Genomic DNA, 21,645 nt, shown 5'->3' on the forward strand with positions numbered 1-21,645 from the left:
GTGTTCTATATATATAGCAGACTGTGTCCTGCCTATAGCAGCCTATGTCCTGTTTATAGCAGCCTTTGTCTTGTCTATAGCAGCCTGTGTCCTGTCTATAGCAGCCCGTGTTCTGTATATAGCAGCCTGTGTCCAGTCTATAGCAGCCCGTGTTCTGTATATAGCAGCCTGTGTCCTGTCTATAGCAGCCTGTCTTCTATATATATATATAGCAGCCTGTGTCCTGTCTATAGCAGCCTATGTCCTGTCTATAGCAGCCTTTGTCTTGTCTATAGCAGCTTGTGTCCTGTCTATAGCAGCCTGTGTCCTGTCTATAGCAGCCTCTGTCCGGTCTATAGCAGCATGTGTCATGTCTATAGCAGCCTGTGTCATGTCTATAGCAGCCCATGTCCTGTCTATAGCAGCCCATGTCCTGTCTATAGCAGCCTGTGTCCTGTCTATAGCAGCCCGTGTTCTGTATATAGCAGCCTGTGTCCTGTCTATAGCAGCCCGTGTTCTGTATATAGCAGCCTGTGTCCTGTCTATAGCAGCATGTCGACTATATATATAGCAGCCTGTGTCCTGTCTATAGCAGCCCGTGTTCTGTATATAGCAGCCTGTGTCCTGTCTATAGCAGCCTGTGTTCTGTATATAGCAGCCCGTGTCCTGTCTATAGCAGCCTATGTCCTGTCTATAGCAGCCTGTGTCCTGTCTATAGCAGCCCATGTCCTGTCTATAGCAGCATGTGTCCAGTTTATAGCAGCCTGTGTCATGTCTATAGCAGCCTGTGTCATGTTTATAGCAGCCCATGTCCTGTCTATAGCAGCCTGTGTCCTGTCTATAGCAGCCTGTGTCCTGTCTATAGCAGTCCGTGTCCTGTCTATAGCAGCCCGTGTCCTGTCTATAGCAGCCTGTGTTCTATATATATAGCAGCCTATGTCCTGTCTATAGCAGCCTGTGTCCTTTCTATAGCAGCCCATGTCCTGTCTATAGCAGCATGTGTCCAGTTTATAGCAGCCTGTGTCATGTCTATAGCAGCCCATGTCCTGTCTATAGCAGCCTGTGTACTGTCTATAGCAGCCTGTGTCCTGTCAATAGCAGCCCGTGTTCTGTCTATAGCAGCCCGTGTCCTGTCTTTAGCAGCCTATGTTCTTTCTATAGCAGGCTGTGTCCTGTCTATAGCAGCCCGTGTCCTGTCTATAGCAGCCCGTGTCCTGTCTATAGCAGCCTATGTTCTTTCTATAGCAGCCTGTGTCCTGTCTATAGCAGCCCGTGTCCTGTCTATAGCAGCCTATGTTCTTTCTATAGCAGCCTGTGTCCTGTCTATAGCAGCCCGTGTCCTGTCTATAGCAGCCCATGTTCTGTCTATAGCAGCCTATGTTCTTTCTATAGCAGCCCGTGTCCTGTCTATAGCAGCCCGTGTTCTGTCTATAGCAGCCCGTGTCCTGTCTATAGCAGCCTATGTTCTTTCTATAGCAGCCTGTGTCCTGTCTATAGCAGCCCGTGTCCTGTCTATAGCAGCCCATGTTCTGTCTATAGCAGCCTATGTTACGCATACACCCTGTTCCAAATTATTATGCAAATGATATTTTTCTCATTTACCTGAATAATTGATGTAAATAACAGTCAGCATAATTATCCTGTTATCATCTATTAAGAGAACAATTCAATTGTTGAATAAACCTCCTAATGATAACAGGATTTTTTTTAGACATAAAAAACGTACAATGCACTGCTCTAAATTATTACGCACAGTAAGTTTCAAAACACTTTATAGGTTGTAAAGAACTGAAAATTGTCATTTTTTGTGTTTGCAGCATTTACTGAAATCAAAAGTTATTTCAATCAAACTTAACAACATTTTAACTATTTTAACAGGTTATGTTACATTTTAACATAGGACCCCTGATATTATAGCAGCTAAACAAGTCTTGCATCCATTGAACTTGTGAGTTTTTGGACAGTTTCTGCTTGAATTTGTTTGCAAGATGTCAGAATAGTCTCCCAGAGCTGCTGTTTGGATGTAAACTGCCCCACACCCTCATAGATCTTTTGATTGAGGATGCTCCACAGATTCTCAATAAAATCGAGGTCAGGGTAGGATGGAGGCCACACCATGACTTTCTCTCCTTTTAACCCCATAGCAGCCATTGATGTAGAGGTATTCTTTGCAGCATGATATGGTGCATTGTCATGCATGAAGATGATTTTATTACGGAAAGCATAGTTCTTCCTTCTGTACCAGGGAAGAAAGTGGTCAGAGAGAAACTCCACATACTTTGCAGAGGTTATTTTTACACCGTCGGGGACCCTAAAGGGGCCGACCAGCTCTCTTCCCATGATTTCGGCCCAAAACATGACTCCACCTTGCTGACTTGCTGACGTCGCAGCCTTGTTGGAACAGGGTGGCCGTCCACCAACCATCCACCACTCCATCCATCTGGACCATCCAGGGTTGCACGGCACTCATCAGTGAACAAGACTGCTTAAAAATTAGTCTTCATGTATTTTTCTGCCTAATGCAGCTGTTTCAGCTTTTGAGCATTGGTTAGTGGTGGCCGAATAAGGAGATTTTTTAGACTTACCGTAAAATCTCTTTCTTGAAGGATCCATTGGGGGACACAGACTCTGGGTATATGCTGCTGTCTCTAGGAAGCATGACACTATGGTCACCAAAAAGACGGCTTCTCCCAGCAGGATATACCCGCCTCCAGGCCACTGAGAAATTCAGTTTAGTCTCAGAGCAATAGGAGGAGACCGACAGGTCAAAGGAAAAAAACCATGGACTGTCCGAGAACCAGAAGAAACAATAACTGAACACACCCTCGGACAGATAACCGAAAAGGAACCCCAGAAAAAGGGCGGGAGCTGTGTCCCCCAATGGATCCTTCGAGAAAGAGATTTTACAGTAAGTCTAAAAAATCTCCTTTTCTCTATCGGCTCCATTGGGGGACACAGACTCTGGGACCTACCAAAGCCGTCCCTTGGGTGGGCAGAGAAAAAAGGTCAGGCAGTCGGCTGTACCACCGCCGCCTGCAACACCTTACGGCCCAGACTAGCATCAGCTGATGCAAAAGTATGAACCTGGTAGAATCTAGAAAAAGTGTGCAAAGACGACCAGGTGGCCGCTTTACAGATTTGCGAGGCCGAGGCCTTGTTTCGGAGAGCCCAGGATGCTCCCACAGAGCGGGTGGAATGAGCCAAAACCCTGAAGAGTGGGATCTTCCCCTTGCAGTGATAGCCTTCCAAAATAGCACATCGGATCCACCGAGAAATGGTGGCATTAGAAGCAGGTTGTCCCTTACGACTGCCTTCCGTAAGGACGAAAAAAAGAATCGCACTGACGAAAGGAAGATGTGACGGAAAGATAAGTCCGAACAGCTCGTACCACATCCAAATTGTGGAGCAGGCGCTCCCTGGGATGAGAAGGAGCAGGACAAAGGGACGGAAGGACGATGTCCTTGTTGAGATGAAAAGCTGAAATGACTTTAGGCAAGAAAGACGGATCTGGTCGGAAAACAACCTTGTCCTGATGATCAGGAAAGTAGAATGGCAGGAGAGAGCTGCCAGTTCAGATACTCTCCTAATGGAGGTAATAGCTATAAGAAAAGCCACCTTCCAGGATAGGAGGCGAAGGGGAACCTCCCTAAGAGGCTCAAAGGGTGCGTCCTGAAGAGCGCCTAGAACTAAGTTCAAGTCCCAAGGGGAAGAAGGGGACCGGTAAGGGGGGGCAGCATGTGCCACGCCCTGAAGGAAGGTTCGGACATGCGAATTGGAAGCCAGAGGACGCTGAAAGAGAATGGTAAGGGCGGAAACCTGACCCTTAATGGAACTGAGAGCCAGCCCTTGTTCCAACCCCGACTGCAAAAAGGAGAGGAGACGGGGAACGGAAAAGGTAACTGGAGAAAAAGTCTGAGCTTCGCACCAACGAAACTAGTGCGGTGATAAATTTTTGCATAGGAGGGCTTGCGAGCCCTGAGCATGGTGCGAATTACCTGGGAAGAGAATCCGCGGGCCCTTAGAATCACGGTATCAACCGCCACGCCGTCAAATGCAGCGACTGTAAATTGGGGTGGCAAAGGGGACCCTGTGATAGTAGGTCTGGATGAAGTGGAAGACAGAACGGAACGTCGTCCTGAAGCCAGACCACGTCGGCATACCATGCCCTTCGAGGCCAGTCTGGAGCCACCAGAATGGAGGGGACTCCTTCTGCCTTGAGCTTACTCAGAACCCTGGGAAGGAGGGGGAGAGGAGGGATCAGGTAGGGCAGTACAAAGCCCGACCACGGAATTACTAGGGCATCCACGGCTAGAGCCAGGGGGTCGCTGGACTTTGACACAAACGCCGGAAATCTTTCGGTTGTGTCGAGACGCGAAGAGGTCCACGTCTGGGGACCCCCAGAGGTTGCAGATCTGCGCGAACACCTCCGGAAGAAGAGACCACTCTCCAGGGGTCGGCTGAGGACTGACTGAGGAAATCCACTTCCCACTGGACACGGACAGGGTGGCCCTGAAGCAGGGACTCCCAATGCTTCAGACAAAGATAAATCGCCCTCAGTTCCAGGATGCTTATGGAAGGAAGGGCTTCTTGGGGAGGCCAGAGGCCTTGAGCCGTCTGATCCCTGAAAACACCCGCCCAGCCCGACAGGCTGGCATCCGTAGTGACCACCTGGGAGGAACGAACACCCCTGAAGAAGAAGTAGGAGCGGAGCCACCAGCGTAGAGACCGACAGGTCTGGAGAGGGAGAACAATCTTGCGATCGAGAGAGAGGGGACCTGTCCCATCGTGCAAGAATCACCAGCTGAAGAGGACGGTAATGAAACTGGGCAAAGGGTACGGCCTCCATGGCTGCCACCATCCGACCCAGGACTTCCATGCAAGAATGGATGGCGACCGGGTATGGTATCCGGAGGGAGCGGACCCCCGACAAAAGGGCCAGACGTTTGTTCGGCTGAAGGCAAAGCCGAGCCGAGGCCGAGTCGAACTGAAGCCCCAAGAAGACCAGAGACTGGGTGGGGGAGAGAACTGACTTGTCTCGGTTGACCATCCACCCGAAGCGACATAAGGTCTGACGAGTGAGGCTCACATTCTCCAGGGCCTGGGCTTTGATGAGGAGGTTGTCCAAGTAGGGTAGCACTGAGACCCTTTTGACCGCAACAGAGCTACCAGAGGCGCCAGAATCTTGGTAAAGACTCGTGGCACTGTGGCCAGACCGAAGAGGAGAGCCACAAATTGATTATGACCTTACTGAACCGCAAAGCTTAGGTACCGCTGGTGTCCGGGAAAAATTGGAATGTGGTGGTAGGCATCCTAGTCCACTGAGGAAGAAACTCCCCTTGATCCATAGATGCCACCACAGAACAGAGAGATTCCATTCGGAAATGGCGGATAAGAAGATGTTGGTTGAGACTTTTGAGATCCAGGATTGGCCGCACAGAACCGTTTTTCTTGGGAACCACGAAAAGATAGGAATAAAAACCCCGAAAGTGTTCCCTTGAAGGAACTGGGACAATGACTCCCTGTACGAGAAGGGACTGAAGAGCCTCCCGATATCCCCTCGCAAGCGAGGGAGATCGGGGAGCACGGGACTGGAAAAAACGATCCCTCGGAAGGGAGGCAAATTCTATCTTGTATCCGTTGGATACCACGTCCTTGACCCAGGAGTCCTGAATGTGCGTGGTCCAAACGTCTCGAAAAAGCAAGAGGCGACCTCCCACCCGAGAAAAAGCTGCAGGTGTCCCTTCATGCAGAAGTGGGTTTGCGGTTGCCCTATTTGGCCGCAAAACGGTCGGGACGGTTGGTGTCCGACTTCCAAGAGGGACACGCCTTGAAAAAGGGGACCATCTTGTACCGTGGAGGCACCTGGCTGGACCCTTTAGAAGGGCCAGACATCCGAAAGAACCGAAAGGAAGAAGACTTCCTTCGGAAGGAAATGCTAGGCTTGTTTTGAGGTAATAAAGAGGTCTTGACCCCTGTCAGAGATAATCTCATCCGGGCCCTTGCCAAAAAGTCGGGAACCAGTAAAAGGAATCTTGGTGAGAGACTTCTTAGATGCAGCGTCCGCGTTCCAAGTTTTAAGCCAAATGGAACGATGGAGGGCCACTTGATTACCGGTGGCAAAGGCTGCGCAGCGAGCTGAGTGCAAGGAAGCAGAACACAGGAAATCTCCAGCTTTGGAACATTGGAGGGCCAGAGCAGACAGTTCTTCCGGGGGAGAACCTGAAAGAATGCCCTGACGGAGTTGGGAATGCCAAACCGAGAGGGCCTTAGACACCCAGGTGGAGGCGAAGGCAGGCAGCAGGGAAAACCCCCCTGCTTCAAAGGCATACTTTTTGTCTGCAGGATCCTTGAAGGCAGCTGCATCTGCCAGCGGCAAAGTAGTAGCTTTAGAGAGGCAGGAAACCGGAGGATCCACCGACGGAGAGGAAGTCACTTTGGAGACAAGGTCCTTGGCGAAAGGATATCGAGCTTGGACCTTCTTCAGTCCCTGAAACTTCTTCTCAAGGTGCTTCCAGGCAGATTCTAGAATGGCCTCAAATTCAGCATGAGAGTTGAACACTTTGGGTGCAGGTCGGGCACGATGAGAGGATACTTCTGGAGCTGCGTCCGAAGTTCCTGGGTCCTCTAGGTTAAAGGTGTCTCTTATGGCCATAACCAAATTAGTTCACCATGTCCACTGAGTCCGATCGGTCCTCCGAATCGGATGCCGAATCGGAACCCTCGGCCGCTAGCTCTCCAGGAGAGTGCGAACGAGTGGAGGCAGCCCTGGAAGAGGGAGACTCCGACCTGTTACGTGGCTCAGGAGAGCCAGAGCGGCGACCACGGGAACGTCCTCTGGAAGAGTGACGCGTGTGGCCTGAAGAAGTGGTCGGGCGAGACCTGCGAGAGGAACGCCTGTGTCTACCAGGAGACTCCAGGGATGAGTCAGAGGAGACACCCCTATTACGCTTATGCGAAGCGTAGGGAGAAGGGGAACGGGACCTTCTAGAGGGCCGGTGAAGGGTAGACCTCTCCAAGGCAGTCACCACAGAACGGGAAACCTGTGCCAAGTTGGATATAGACTGGGAGAGGGAGGAAACCCAGGCTGGAGGGGTGGCCAAACCCACCGGGTCTGAAGGGGCACCTGGGTTAGAAATAGCAGGGGGTTCTGGGGGAGCAGTGGAGCAGGCAGAACAAGTGGGTTAAGCAGAACCTGGCATTTTTGCAGAGCAGTTTTTACAAGCGTAATGGGTAACTAAAATCTGCTTAGAGGGAGGAACTGTTCTGGGCACGGACATGACAAAAAAATGAACAGTCTCACCCAAGTCTGTGTCCCAAGGCAGCTGCTGTGAGGAGAACTCTGCACCATGCTGAGGGAAGAGAGAAGAGATGCCGGCCAATAGAAGGAAGAGGCCGGGTCAGGGCAAGGAGCTCTGTGATTGGCCCCTGCACGCCCCCAGTGCTTATGCGACCAGGTGGGCGGAGCTAACATCCGCCAGGCCCCTGAAGGATACAGCGGGACTCACTCAGTAATGGCGCCCGCTCCAAACCCCGAGCACACACGCCGCCTGCAGTGAGTTCTGTGCGCCCGGGGACGGAGCAGGCGAAGTGCCGTTGGCAGCCGAGGCTGCCGAAAGTGAAAGTAAAAAGCGCACCCGCCCGGAGGAAGAAGCCTGCGGCGGGTGTACTATAAAACACACACACATCTTAATAAAGTGCCCCCTTACTGTGCCCCCTTACTGTGTACTGTAGCCACTGCTCCCCCAATAATAAAAAATAATCCCCCTGCAGGGAACAATAAGATAACTCAGGTAACAATAAGATAACCCAGCTTCTGCAGGATAGGGCCAAAAACAGAGGGTCTCCAGCTGTTGCCAGACCTAGGGAGAGAAAGATACTCACCTCATGCTGAAGAACTTACCTAAGGAAGTCTTCAGACTGTAGTCTTCAGTCAGCCATTTCACCTGCAGCAAGCCAAGCTCATAGCGAGGCGAACAGGGAGGTAGGGGGACCCGGACCCATGAGGTACAACCCCAAGTGCTGACCGTTTGCGAGAGGGGGTTAACAGTACATCCAAGATGCCTGCCACCTCTCGCAATGGGGAAACAATGAACATTGCATTCCTGAGTCCCCACCTGAAAACAGAAATAAAAAGGAATAAAGAACTAACACATTCCCTAAACCTAAAAAATATGAGACCTGGTCTGGAGAACACCAGACCATGTCCACCTCCTTAAGACACTAAGCAAAAACTGAATTGCTCAGTGGCCTGGAGGCGGGTATATCCTGCTGGGAGGAGCCGACTTTTTGGTTACCATAGTATCATGCCTCCTAGAGACAGCAGCATATACCCAGAGTTTGCGTCCACCAATGGAGCCGATAGAGAAAGAAGGTTTATGCACAGTTGCAAGACTCTGGAGGACTCTACACCTTGATGTCCGTGGGACTCCAGAGGCACCAGCAGCTTCAAATATCTGTTTTCTGCTATGTAATGGTATTTTAGCAGCTGCTCTCTTGATCCGATGCATGGATTTGGCAGAAATCTTCCTCAATTTTCCTTTATCTGCACAAACTCGTCTGTGCTCTGAATCATCCACAAATCTCTTAAAAGGGTAATCCACTGCTCAGCGTTTGGAACAAACTGTTCTGAATGCTGGAGCTGGTAGGTATGGTGTTCTTTGGATGCAACTCAGCATTTTCTTTGTCCTCCAAACATGACGAGTTGAGTTTTTACCAGAAAGTTCTGCTTTGGCTTTATCTGACCATATGACATTCTCCAAATGCTCTCTAGCAAACTTCAGATGGGCCTGGACATGTACTGGCTTAAAGGGGTACTCCGGCCCTAAGACATCTTATCTCCTATCCAAAGGAAAGGGGATAAGATGTCTGATCACAGCGCAGGTGGGTGCTGCATGCAAGATTGTGGGGGTCCCCAGTGGCAGGACCCGAGCAATCTCGCATGCAGCACCCACCTATGGGAGCTGCAGCAGCACTGCAGCCTCCAAATCTCCCAGGTCACAACTAAGGGGCGGAGTATCGTGATGTCACGACTCCGCCCCCGTGTCATGTCACTCTTAGGTCCCATCTACTGTGCCCAACCCCTTTTAGGCTCATAAGCATTAGTAAAGCGCCAGAAAGACGTAGGCCCTGTTGGATGATCTAGCTGTTTAAAAAATGAAAAAACAATGCCACAATTTTCCCTTTTAGGGGCCAGCGTGGTGGTATCAGAAGAAGTAATGACTTCTTTAGAAGCCACACAAAAAAATTTCCTTTTGCGGAGCAGCAACAGGTTTGGTGTTATTTATAAAAAATATAGAGAATTTTCACTAAGGGACTCCAAAAATTAGCCCTTTGGCAGGAGCAGATTCTAGTTTTTCTACATTTACTCTGTTTGTCAGGGTAGCTTTTCCAGCAGAAACCATGTATTATGGAAAAAGATGTCAAATGCAGGAGATGTGTGACAATTTGCAGCAATGTGGATGGTTTAAATTACATTCGCAGTCATGGCAGCAGCACAGGTGAAGTTATGGAACAGCACCTTGAAATACAAAGTAAAAAAAAAAATTTGATGGTGAAGTCCACACGTCTGTGAAAAAATTATGGTTTGTGTATTATTTCTACACATCTAATTATTGGGATTAGATTTATAAATATTAATTAAAATGTTACCCAAAGAAAATGAAAGGTTTACTATATTTGAATCAGGCCCCATCAATGTCTTTTTTTTTTTCATTTTCAAAAATGAGTGCATCCTCCAACTCATCAGACTCCAAGTGCATTTGATAAAGTATAAGGGCCTCTATTGCTTTGAATTCAAATTTTCAATAAATATTCATTATTTGGTAAAAAAAAAAAAAAAGCAGCTTGGCTGGCTATACTAGCTACATATAACTATACACTAGATACATATAACAGCATGTGAGTCAGTGTGCCCCAGGGCCCTGTTGGTTCCCGCTGGGACGCTTGACCACGACCAGCATTATGTTTGTTGCCATCATCACCATACTCACATTGTCTGGTTGAAGGAGTGTTACTTTTCTCTCTTAGGTGTGCTTGAGAAAATTCCATGGGGGGTATTTATCAAAGGATTTATGCGTTTTTTTTCACGTAAGTTTGGCGCAATACTTTGGCGCAGTGTCTTTTTGCGCCAAAGTTTGGAGCATCTTCTCCTCTGTCATTTTTACAACTTTCTTAAAATCACACGGTCCTGTGTGTGATTTTAACTTTAGTCAGTAATTCATAATTTGCGCCAATCGATCTTTGGCGCAAATTCCGTTTCTTTGGCGCAAATCCCCGCCAAGAAATTTTGCACATGAAAAACACACTTAGCAATGTCAGATAATGTAAAGGCGTCAAAATACATAAAACATTATTTTTTTGTGAAAGCAGCGACGCCTCCAGTGCTACTCAATACTATCCTGCGACATAGTTGTCTCTGAGGGACCTTCACCCTCCATTGAGCCAGCATTGGACATGGCCACACAGGTTCAGGAAAGGTAAACAACTAAATCAGTGGTCTCCAACCTGCGGACCTCCAGATGTTGCAAAACTACAACTCCCAGCTAACTCATGTCGCTTGCTGATATACTGGAGGAGGGACTCTGACATGGCTGCTCTACAGGGTAAAATGCGCTGTCCTTTGTGGTGGTAAGTTCTGTGTAAAAGGCTGTGAACAGCTGATTTCAACATTTGAGCCAAAACTTCTAACAACTTGCACCAAATGATAAATTTGGTGCATGTCCACGAAAACCAAAGTGAAAAAAAAAAAAGGGTAAAAAGAAACTGTCAACAGGCAAAATTGATAAATACCCCCCCCCCCCCCCCATGTCCTCTTCTGACACCAACTCCTCATCCTCCTGCTCTTCCTCAAGATCCTGCTCATCATCCTCTATGCGATTGAACTGGGCAATAGGTGGAAGCATTTTTACTTCCTCCATCCCTTCCAACCTACCTAATAAAGATTGGTGGGATGACATCATTCATGTCACTATCACCCCTGTAGAAAATTTGGTAAAGGGCTGGAGTGCCTTACATGTGTTCCTAATAAGCTGCCACTATCTGAGCTTAAAATAACACTTGGTGCCCTGGATCACTGATTAAGGTGAGCAATGGCAGACCATTCTTACACTGCAAATCTACAAGTCCATTCCCTTCTGTATAAGTAAAGCTGAACTCCTGGCTGTGGTGAGAACCTTATCCAAATCTCAAAAAGTTGAGCTGATCCGAGCAGATTGTCTCCTGCCAGTTTTTCATGTATTGGCTCCGCTCGGTATCACTAACCTTCTTTTCTGATGTCACCCTGCAGCAGTTCCCATCCAACACCCAATCATCATCATAATCATCCTCCTCCCCATTGACCTTTCTCAGAATGGACTGTCTTTTGTCCTTCTTGCCCAACGCCATGAATCCCACCTTTACATTTACCTCGAGTGACGCTCCCACCTCTGCCACCTACTGTATGTCACTACATCCAGCTCAATTAGTGCCACTACTGCTGCCAACATACCTATCAGGTTGAATCAGGTTGCAAATGGAACGTTTCGCTCAACACTGACTGATGCTTTCATGGGTGTGGACTGATCTGTGGTGCTGAGATTAACTCTCACGGTTTTTCACATTTTTTTCTTGCAGAATTTTATCCAGCCTATGTCAGGATTATTCTTATCGGGTTATCTTGGTCTATACGTCATCTTCATGTTCTTGGTGCCTACCTCTACCTTAGGAGCCTTTTTAGTGTATTTGGTAAGTGCTGCTTTAAGCAAAATGATGTGTATTCAGAATATGGATTAAAGGGTTTTTTCAGTATTAGAATTTTTTTTAACCCCTTAAGGACACAGCAAATTTTCATTTAATGTCTTCCGTATTTCTTCCTAGTCTTTAAGAGCCATAACTCTTATCTTTCTATACACAGACCCATATGAGGGCTTTTTTTTGCATTACCATTTCTACTTCGTAATGACGGCAAAACAAAAAATGATATTTTGTGAGTGGAAATTTATAGGAAAATCGCAATGTATCAACTTTTGGGGGGTTTGGTTTTTACACAGTGCACTTCTCGGTAAAAATGGCATGTTCTCTTTATACCCAATTTATATAGTTTTTCTATTATTATACTTCTTAAAAAACTTTTTTTTTTTTTTTTTTTTAAAGAAAATCAGTATCCTTTTCTGACCCTTATAACTTTTTTTTATTTCTCCACATACTGGGCTGTATGAGGGCTAATTTTTTTGTGCCATGATCTGCAATTTTTATCGGCACCATTTTTGTTTTCATGGGACTTCATGATAACCTGTTAACCAGACTGCCCCCCTGTGGCACACCCTGACTTACTGCCAGATGGGTTGTTGAGTGGGGTGCCATGATGGTTAGGTAAAGGAATCCCATCAGACACACTTGAGTAACAGTGTAGTAGATCGATTTCTTAATATTTATCTTGACACAGTCTTATATGGTAATAGTAGTATATGGTTCCTACAAGTTTGGTGGTAAATAGCTGAAATAAAGGGACACCCATGGGTATGAGCAGATCTTTAGAAGAGGGGGTTTCCTTGTTTGAAGAGCCCAAAAAGTCATAAACTTGAAAATATATAATCCCAAAGTCCTCACAATAGACACAAATGTGTATAGAACAAAAAACTGGACGTCACAACATATGATAAATAAAGAAAAACACCACATAAAATACTGACATCTGATGCAATATTGTGACCCCAGAGCCAATTCCAGAGTACAAATAACATTGCTTCAGTCAATGATAAACAAACCACCATGAAATCGAGAAAATAACAGAGTCATGGACCACGCACTCAGGTTCCCTTTAGATATAGAGGGTAGGGGTTGAAGATTATAGATTCCCTTCTGAAATTAAATGTCAGGTTTAATCCCAAAAGCCCTCCCTTATGTAGAGGCCATAATGATGCTAGTTTCCTCCCTTATGTAGAGGCCATAATGATGCTGGTCCTCTTGGTGCAGAGGCCATAATGATGTTAGTTCCCATCCTTATGTAGAGGCCATAATTACGCTAGTTTCCACCCTTATGTAGAGTCCATAATGATGTTAGTCCCGCCCCTTGTGGAGAGGCCATAATGACGCCGGTCCTCATGGTGCAGAGGTTGTAATGATGTTAGTTCCCATCCTTATGTAGAGGCCATAATGATGCTTGTTATCATGGTGCAGAGGTCGTAATGATGTTAGTTCCCATCCTTATGTAGAAGGCATAATGACGCTGGTTCTCATGGTGCAGAGGTCGTAATGATGTTAGTTCCCTCACTTATATAGAGGCCATAATGACACCAGTCCTCTTGGTGTAGAGGCCATAATGATGTTTGTTCCCTTCCTTATATAGAGGCCATAATGATGCTGGTCCTCTTAGTGCAGAGACCATAATGTTATTAGTTCCCTCCCTTGTGGAGAGGCCATAATGATGTTAGTTCCCTCCCTTATGTAGAGGCCATAATGATGCCGGTCCTCATGGTGCAGAGGTCGTAGTGATGTTAGTTCCTTTCCTTATATAGAGGCCATAATGACGCTGGTTCTCATGGTGCAGAGGTCGTAATGATGTTAGTTCCCTCACTTATGTAGAGGCCATAATGATGTTAGTTCCCTCTCTTATGTAGAGGCCATAATGACGCCGGTCCTCTTGGTGTAGAGTCCATAATGATGCTAGTTCCCTTCTTTATGTAGAGGCCATAATGATGCTGGTCCTCTTAGTGCAGAGGCCATAATGATGTTAGTTCCCTCCCTTATGTAGAGGCCATAATGATGCTGGTCCTCTTAGTGCAGAGGCCATAATGATGTTAGTTCTCTTCCTTGTGGAGAGGCCATAATGACGCCGGTACTCTTTGTGCAGAGGCCATAGATGTAGATGCCATAACGGGGCTGGTCCTTATGGTGCCCAGTCCGTAAAGATGTTAGTTCCCATCCTTATGTAGAGGCCATAATGGCGCTGGTCCTCAAGGTGCACAGGTTGTAAAGATGTTAGTTCCCTCACTTATGGAGAGGCGATAATGACGTCAGTCCTCTTGGTGTAGAGGCCATAATGATGTTAGTTCCCTCCCTTATGTAGAGGCCATAATGACACCAGTCCTCCTAGTGCAAAGTCTGTAAAGATTTTAGTTCCCTCCTTTATGGAGAGGCCATAATGACACTGGTCATTCTCTTTCTGAAGAAGCCACAATACTAGCCCTACGGAGAGAGAAGACGGTGCGCTCCTCTCTCCTCCTTACTCTAAGCAAGACTCCCTCAGACTGGGCAGAGCATTCTATCTCGAGGGCAAGTGAGGTTGAGCCAGGCTCCTCCCACCTTGCAGAACATTCTCCATGAATGTGAATGGAACAATGTAGAGCAATCGGTCCCTTTAGTCACAGCCAGCATAATATTCAACAGTAGGTGGCAAAAGGATGAAAATAGCGTAAAGACATAAAAACACAGTACCTTCATACGATGTACAAAAGAGCATAATACTTCCCAGCTTCTAGAATACAGAGGGCAAGCTCCTACAACAAAAAAGTGTCCTTAAATGTGTCCCTGATAGGTACCTGTCATCAAACCATATTTTCTAAACTAACTCAGATTATATTTCCTAACTACTCCTAACACCCCTCCTGTCCTTAAAAAAAAATTCAGAGCTTAAAAAGCTGTGTATCATACCTTTCTCCTTGCTCACATTGTATGAGCTCCCGGCAGGAGAAAGTGGGCGTTCCCCAGCAAGCGTGATGTCACTGAAGCCTATGAGAGATGTGCCATGCCATGCCCCGCTCACCACTTCCTGCCAGGCCGGGAGAAGACCAAACTAACTGTGTGACTTGTGCAGGAAACATAACAGAGCCACCTAGTGGCCGTTTTTTAAGCACATTAAAAACATATAAAGGTTGAGAATTTTAACAGCAAGTAAATAGCAAAGTGTCTTATAATTACATAAGGAACAATATATTACAAGTTTAGTTTGGTGACAGGTACTCTTTAAGATAACATGCAAGTACAGAGACTTAATAGCTTTCCAGCCCCTATCTGAGTCATTCTGGAATTCTTCCTTGTTGTCAGTTTTTTTGGCAACATTATTTGGCCACAGCATAGTTACTACATAGTAGTACGGGGACACTATATGGTGAGACTCCTCCCTCCACACTGCTTTGTTCTCCTCCAGAGTCCTGTTCTCATCCAGACTCCTCTGTACACCTTCTCCAGGCTCCTCTGTCCTCCAGGTTTCAGAGCCCCCTCCAGACTTCACTTTATCCTCCAAACTCTGCTGTCCACTACAGAAATCACTTTCTACTCACTTTGTCCCCTCAGACCCCACTAACAAATAGGGGTTCTAATCATCTTCACATTCTTTTCTTTTTTTTTTGGCTCTGCAGGGTTTCTTGTTCTTCTTGTTTTCTGAGGAGTCTGACTCGAAATTGTCTCTTTATTTGTTAATGGTAAGTATCTCAGAATCAAGAAGGGCCGTCTGATTTACAGTGCTTACTGCAAAAGGGCACTTACATATTTTCTATGTATAATACTGTGACACCAGCAGAATAGTGACTACAGCTCTGGAGTATAATACAGGATATAACTCAGGATCAGTACAAGATAAGTAATGTAATGTATGTATACAGTGACCTCACCAGCAGAATAGTGTGTACAGCTCTGGAGTATAATACAGGATATAACTCAGGATCAGTACAGGATAAGTAATGTAATGTATGTACACAGTGACCTCACCAGCAGAATAGTGAGTACAGCTCTGGAGTATAATACAGGATATAACTCAGGATCAGTACAGGATAAGTAATGTAATGTATGTACACAGTGACCTCACCAGCAGAATAGTGAGTGCAGCTCTGGAGTATAATACAGGATATAACTCATGATCAGTACAGGATAAGTAATGTAATGTATGTACACAGTGATCTCACCAGCAGAATAGTGAGTACAGCTCTGGAGTATAATACAGGATATAACTCAGGATCAGTAATGTAATGTATGTACACAGTTACTGCTGTTTATAGAGATATAATAGGTGGACCTGTGTTGTATGTATCTCAGAGGTATAATATATTTATAAATAATAAGATTTATTTTCCTGCATCAGCCATGCATTCACATTCTCTTATTTTGGGGACTTCTCTGGTTTTTGGAATGGAAATTTGGAACAAGATGCCTGAAAACGGATCCTATATTCAGGTGAGAGGAAAAAAAGAAAAGTTATAGATGCCATATTGTTAAAGGGGTTCTCCACCATTAGGTGATTTTAGTATGTACCTGGCAGACAGTAATGGACATGCTTAGGAAGGATCTGCGCTTGTCTTGGGGATAAATGGCTATGTTGTGACATTACCATAACACTGTGGCTAGTTTTTTGTGAACTGGTATTTCCTGTTTGAGTTTTCTTTTTTGCTTACAAATCCCATAATTCCATTTTCCTCCCTCCCACACATCAGCCACCCCACGCATTTAAACATAAATGAGCTGCATCCATTCAAAGGACCTGTGGTTTTCAATCAGGGTGCCTAAAGCTGTTGCATTAGTTGCAAATTGATCTCTCTCCCACCGAGCGATACCTCCGCCAATTGAAGCAGACAGGCTCCCTGTCATCTGCTGACTAGTGAGTCAGGTCTCGGCCGCATTGCAACCTGGGAAAAATCTGAGACATGAATCATTTTGTATGCTGTTAAAAATAAATATTGGGGTGAAAATCACAGAAGAATTGTGAGAAAACCGTCACACACAGGTACAGACACTATATTATGTACTACACTAACTTTACAGCCCCTGTAGCATGGTCAAAAAAAATTCCTGGAATACCCCTTTAAAGATGTTCTGAGGTGTTTTAGGCCCTACCGCCCCCTAGTAACTACAGATTTGCCTGTCGCCTCCTGCTATAAACATACAAGGACATAGGGATCATTGTTGCCCCCACAATACCGCAGCCCCCACATGTGCTGGCCATCCCATAGAACTGCACTGTATAATACAGGATAGAACTTTCTTTATTTCAGATTTTCTCAAAGAAAACATAAATTTATAGAGAACCCAGAAGAGCTGGAGGACGCTGATGTAGAAGTCCTTGCCGAGAGAGAAAGGGTTAAAAACCTGAAGAACACAACAAATGTGGAAGACGTTAGTATCAGAATCATTGGTGGGAAATCAGCTCCATTTTAGGCCCCTAGATGACTCCACCAGAGGGCCACACATGACATTTAGCCAGGACTGTGGTGAACATTTAAACAGATTTGGATATTGACATATTAACAGACTGGCCATATTTACTGGGAAGATCTTGTCCTCATCCTTGGTTAAATAGCAGAAACATTGGGAGCAAATCTGTCCATATAACCAGGCCTTAAATAAGTGTGTCCTGATTAAAACAGCGCCCTACAACAGTGACAGTACCTCCATAATAATACCATCCACAGGGCCCTACAACAATGACTGTCTGTGCCCCCACAACAGTACCATGCATGATATAATAGTCCTTCCCTGTCCATGATGCTGGAGTGGTTTATCAGAATGTAACTGGATCAGTTTATCAAAAGTTAACTACAGAAAAAAAATGCTAAAAATCTAGAATAATCTTTGTTTAATTCTTATATTTTCAGAAGCCGACCATCATAGTTGACAGTCTGCGCAAGGAATTTAAGGACAAATCAGGAACTTTCTCCTGTAGGAAAGGACAGAAGAAAGTGGCTGCCAGAACCGTGTCCTTCTGTGTCAATAAGGGTGCGTTCTGTGTGCGCTGCATCATGAATATACATAAAGCTTGATAATCCTAAAAAGACAAGTTCTTAAAAGTGCTGTCCAATGACGACACCTATTTTCAGTTAAGAGAGAGCAATGTGGGGGGGCTCACCGCAATATAATATATAGATGTGGGTGCAACTCAGTGCAATACATCATACTACCAAAAAACAGCTGCCACTGGAAACAAGATGCACTCCACTAGATTTACAACAATATCTTTATTAGTACAAAACAGCAGATCAAGTTAACAGAAATATTAAAACCATTTAAAAGGCTCCTGAAGAGCCACAACACAGCCTCAGAGCAGGGCCATGACCCCCTGCTCCGGGTAAATGACCCCGTCCTACTGAAGATGTAATATTAATAAATGGTGTCGACTCAATGTGGCTACAAAAGACAAAATAAGGGCACAGTGAACACCGCAATAATGTAACATAAAGAATAATTATATCTAGAATACAATGATAGCCTATAATACTGCCCTATTGCCAATATACAATACCACACGTAAATGTACTCCACATGGGCCTACGACACAGATGCTGTGACAGAGGACGGGGTCACTAAGCCCCACCTATTTTCAGTTGTCTAATAAATAAATAACATATATTGGGAAATAAAGTTATCTTCTTTGGTCTTTCATGCTTTCCTTCTGCATGTGATACAAACTGCTTTGTTCTGTCCATTAGCCCAACTTCCTTTCTGGTGTACATCCTGTAACTGACTCCCTGTTCCTGTGTACACTCTAGCCAGCAATTCAGCCAACGCTATTCCAGTCCACTATGTGGGAGGGGTTATAGTCAAGAAGGTGTAGTGGGAGGGAGACAGAGGTGGCTAAACTGCTGGCTAGAGTGTCTAGAAGGAACAGGAAGTCCATTACATGATGCACACCAGACAGTCTGTTGGGCTGAAGACAACTGAGCAGACAGTTCACATCAAAAGCAAAAGGAAAGCATTAAGGACTACAGATAGGTTGGCAAGTAGACAAGCATTAAACTCTAATACAGTAAAAGAAAAGAATAGCCAGCTCACCACTTATGATGCATTAATGTCAAGCACTTTTGTCATCTCTGTCCAGGAGCCAGGAAAGAGTTGAGCCGTTGTCCTCGATATAGTAGAAATAGAAGGAGAAGGTTCCAGCTCCCCGGAAATCATAGTAATGTGAAAAATTAAAAGTCCAAAATTTAATTAGTCCATTTTAAAATCCAAACGAAAAACACCCAGTGTGGATAAAAACACCCTTACGCCTGGCGTAAGGGTGTTTTTATCCGCACTGGGTGTTTTTTGTTTGGATTTTAAAATGGACTAATTAAATTTTGGACTTTTAATTTTTCACATTACTATGATTTCCGGGGAGCTGGAACCTTCTCCTTCTATTAAACTCTAATACTGTTCCAATATGAACCTGGGAATTCTCGTGTCTGACATATTTTATAGTCATCTTACACAATGAGACGATCCATTCTTATCAGGTTTGTTCAATTTTACAGGTGAAGTTCTGGGATTACTGGGGCCCAATGGAGCTGGGAAAACCACCTCCATATTAATGTTGGCTGGGGAACTGAAACCTACAGCTGGGGAGGTAAGTAGATCAGAGTCCTGCTGGTTTACTATTAGCTCTCAAGATGCAGGAACTCAGACAATAGTAACCCCAGCCCTGCTGTGGTGAATTGTGGGGATGTAGTTCCTATATCAGGCAGTGTATGTAGCGTCATGTGTTAATAGAACTGATCTGAGCTTCTGTTTTGTGACTGCAGCTTTTGCTGTGAATGGAGTAAATAACATGATGCACCTACAATATTAATAAAGAGAAGTGACTGAATATTATCTGTAAGGGATGATTTGCCCTCATGTGCACACTGTGCCCCCTACAGGTAGTTCTGTGCAGCGGGGAAGACTCTGATAAACCTGATGCCAGCGCTGCCTTCATGGGGTACTGCCCGCAGTTTAACCCACTGTGGCCCACTCTTACTGTGAATGAACATCTGGAGATCTATGCCGCCGTGAAGGGCATGAAAAAAGCTGATGCAGAGCAAGCCATAAAGCGGTAAACAAGCTGCTGCAAAAATCCTGTGCTTTCTGTAAAACCATGAAATGCATCAGCGCTGCGACTGTAGTTATTATGTGTCCCCGCTATAGATGTGATATTTAGTTTTTTCAGCATTGTTTTTATCCATAGGGTGTCAGAGGCGCTGGAACTGAGACAACATCTAAATAAGCCGGCCAAGAAATTGTCTGCAGGGGTATCTAGAAAAGTAAGTTCTCTCCATGCGTATACATACAGTATATACAGTGACATCCAATAATCAGCCATCAGAATTTGTTACTGTTCCGCACCGTTTCCATATGGCAGATGCGTCTGGTAGACAGAATACATCATGTAGAATGAATCTAAATGCTCAGAGTGAGATTTCCCAATACGCAGCCTAGTATCCTGTGGGCAGGTTTTGTTACATTCTGTATTTCCCTATAGGTTTGCTTCGCCATCAGCATGCTGGGTAATCCGACCATCGCGCTCCTGGATGAACCTTCCACCGGTCTGGATCCCAAAGGGCAGCAGAGACTGTGGTGAGTCCCATAGACAGTGGATCATTGTGGGTGGATTTTCCTACCCAGGGGTCACCACCATAGGGAAGATGGGATGGATTCTACCAGTCAGATCCCCTGAGATGTCATTGGGGTCATCGGTGATGGGTTATGGGGTCATCGGGACAGATAGCTGGTGGCTGAACATCATTTTTTGGAGGAGAAAGAAGACTCCTATAGCCCAGCACCTACAGAACACGATCTCCAGACTACTGGATGTTATTACACAATATTACCCAACCAGCACAGTCCGGTGTAGTGACCGATTCTTATGTATTACAGGAGAGCCATCCGAGCAGCCTTCCGGAACAAGGAGCGAGGCGCCATCCTGACCACTCACTACATGGAGGAGGCAGAAGCCGTATGTGACCGTGTCGCCATTATGGTGTCCGGGAAGCTTAGGTAGCGGGAGATTATATCAGGGGTTACATCCCATCACTATGTAGACACGTGTTTCATCCTAGGGGCAGGGTCCCTGATAATAGAATGACAACCCCCATGCTTTACACTGCTGTGTGATCTCTGTACCTCCAGATGCATCGGCTCCATCCAGCAGCTGAAGAGTAAGTTTGGTAAAGGTTACCTCCTGGAGATGAAGGTGAAGGATTCCCAGCAGGTGGATGAGATTCACCAGGAGATCATCCGCATCTTCCCGCAGGCAGACAGACAGGACAGGTAAGGACAGGACGGTCACACATGTGGTGGTCACATCAGTTCTGAGGAGGACAACAAGTTTTTCTGCTCCACCACAGGTTCTCCTCACTGCTGCACTATAAGATCCCTATGGAGAATGTCCAGTCCTTATCTAAGGCCTTCTCTCAACTGGAGGAGGGTAAGAGTCTCTTCTGTACCGCCGATCTATCCCAGCGCTCTACATAGGGGTCTGCAATATAACCACCGGGGATGGGGGTGGGCAGTATGTTATACCCTTCCGGTTTGAAGAGCTACGGCCTCCCCATGACAAACTATTCTGCATTCAGTATTAACGGAGCAGGCAATACCAGATCCTGTCTCATCTGTTATCTGGGCCAGGAAGTGTTGCCATAGGGACACAAGCTCTTTTCTCAGGAGCATTTTACATACAGAAGAATGTATTGTAGTGATACACAAGTCTATGGACTATATCTAATCATTGTATATTTTTCCCTGTACAGCAAAACGCGCCCATGACATTGAGGAGTACAGCTTCTCCCAGTCCACCCTGGAGCAGGTACCACACACCCTTCCCTGTCTAGTCTATTATGGTCTGGTTTCTATTGGGGGAGTCTCATAGGGTTAGAAGGTTAGAAGGGGGAGGGGCCTGATCAGAGGACCCGCCTTCTGTTACCTTCCCATATAGTAAAACGCTTGTCCACAGTAAACGCACCCTATAAGAGA

At 45.8% G+C, this 21,645-nt stretch overlaps 2 protein-coding genes across 6 annotated transcripts in view; one reads left to right on the forward strand and one right to left on the reverse strand.

Moving 5' to 3' along the window:
• The window catches only part of LOC130297385 (platelet endothelial cell adhesion molecule-like), a 385,117-nt gene that overhangs the window by 219,808 nt on the left and 143,664 nt on the right, over nucleotides 1-21,645 (reverse strand). The window lies entirely within an intron of this gene.
• LOC130297381 (ABC-type organic anion transporter ABCA8-like) overlaps nucleotides 1-21,645 on the forward strand; it is a 91,124-nt gene that overhangs the window by 67,227 nt on the left and 2,252 nt on the right. For 2 of the 3 annotated variants that reach the window (XM_056549797.1, XM_056549796.1), the window contains 13 exons: nucleotides 11,590-11,700; nucleotides 15,315-15,377; nucleotides 16,034-16,125; nucleotides 16,941-17,061; nucleotides 17,541-17,661; nucleotides 19,173-19,264; nucleotides 19,557-19,729; nucleotides 19,862-19,937; nucleotides 20,156-20,250; nucleotides 20,551-20,670; nucleotides 20,803-20,943; nucleotides 21,021-21,100; nucleotides 21,423-21,478. In XM_056549797.1, coding sequence (XP_056405772.1) covers nucleotides 11,590-11,700; nucleotides 15,315-15,377; nucleotides 16,034-16,125; nucleotides 16,941-17,061; nucleotides 17,541-17,661; nucleotides 19,173-19,264; nucleotides 19,557-19,729; nucleotides 19,862-19,937; nucleotides 20,156-20,250; nucleotides 20,551-20,670; nucleotides 20,803-20,943; nucleotides 21,021-21,100; nucleotides 21,423-21,478 — 1,341 coding nt within the window. The other variant, XM_056549798.1, reaches the window with a different exon arrangement.

The sequence above is a fragment of the Hyla sarda genome, chromosome 13, assembly GCF_029499605.1.
Source record: "Hyla sarda isolate aHylSar1 chromosome 13, aHylSar1.hap1, whole genome shotgun sequence".
NCBI classification, from domain to species: Eukaryota; Metazoa; Chordata; class Amphibia; order Anura; family Hylidae; genus Hyla; species Hyla sarda.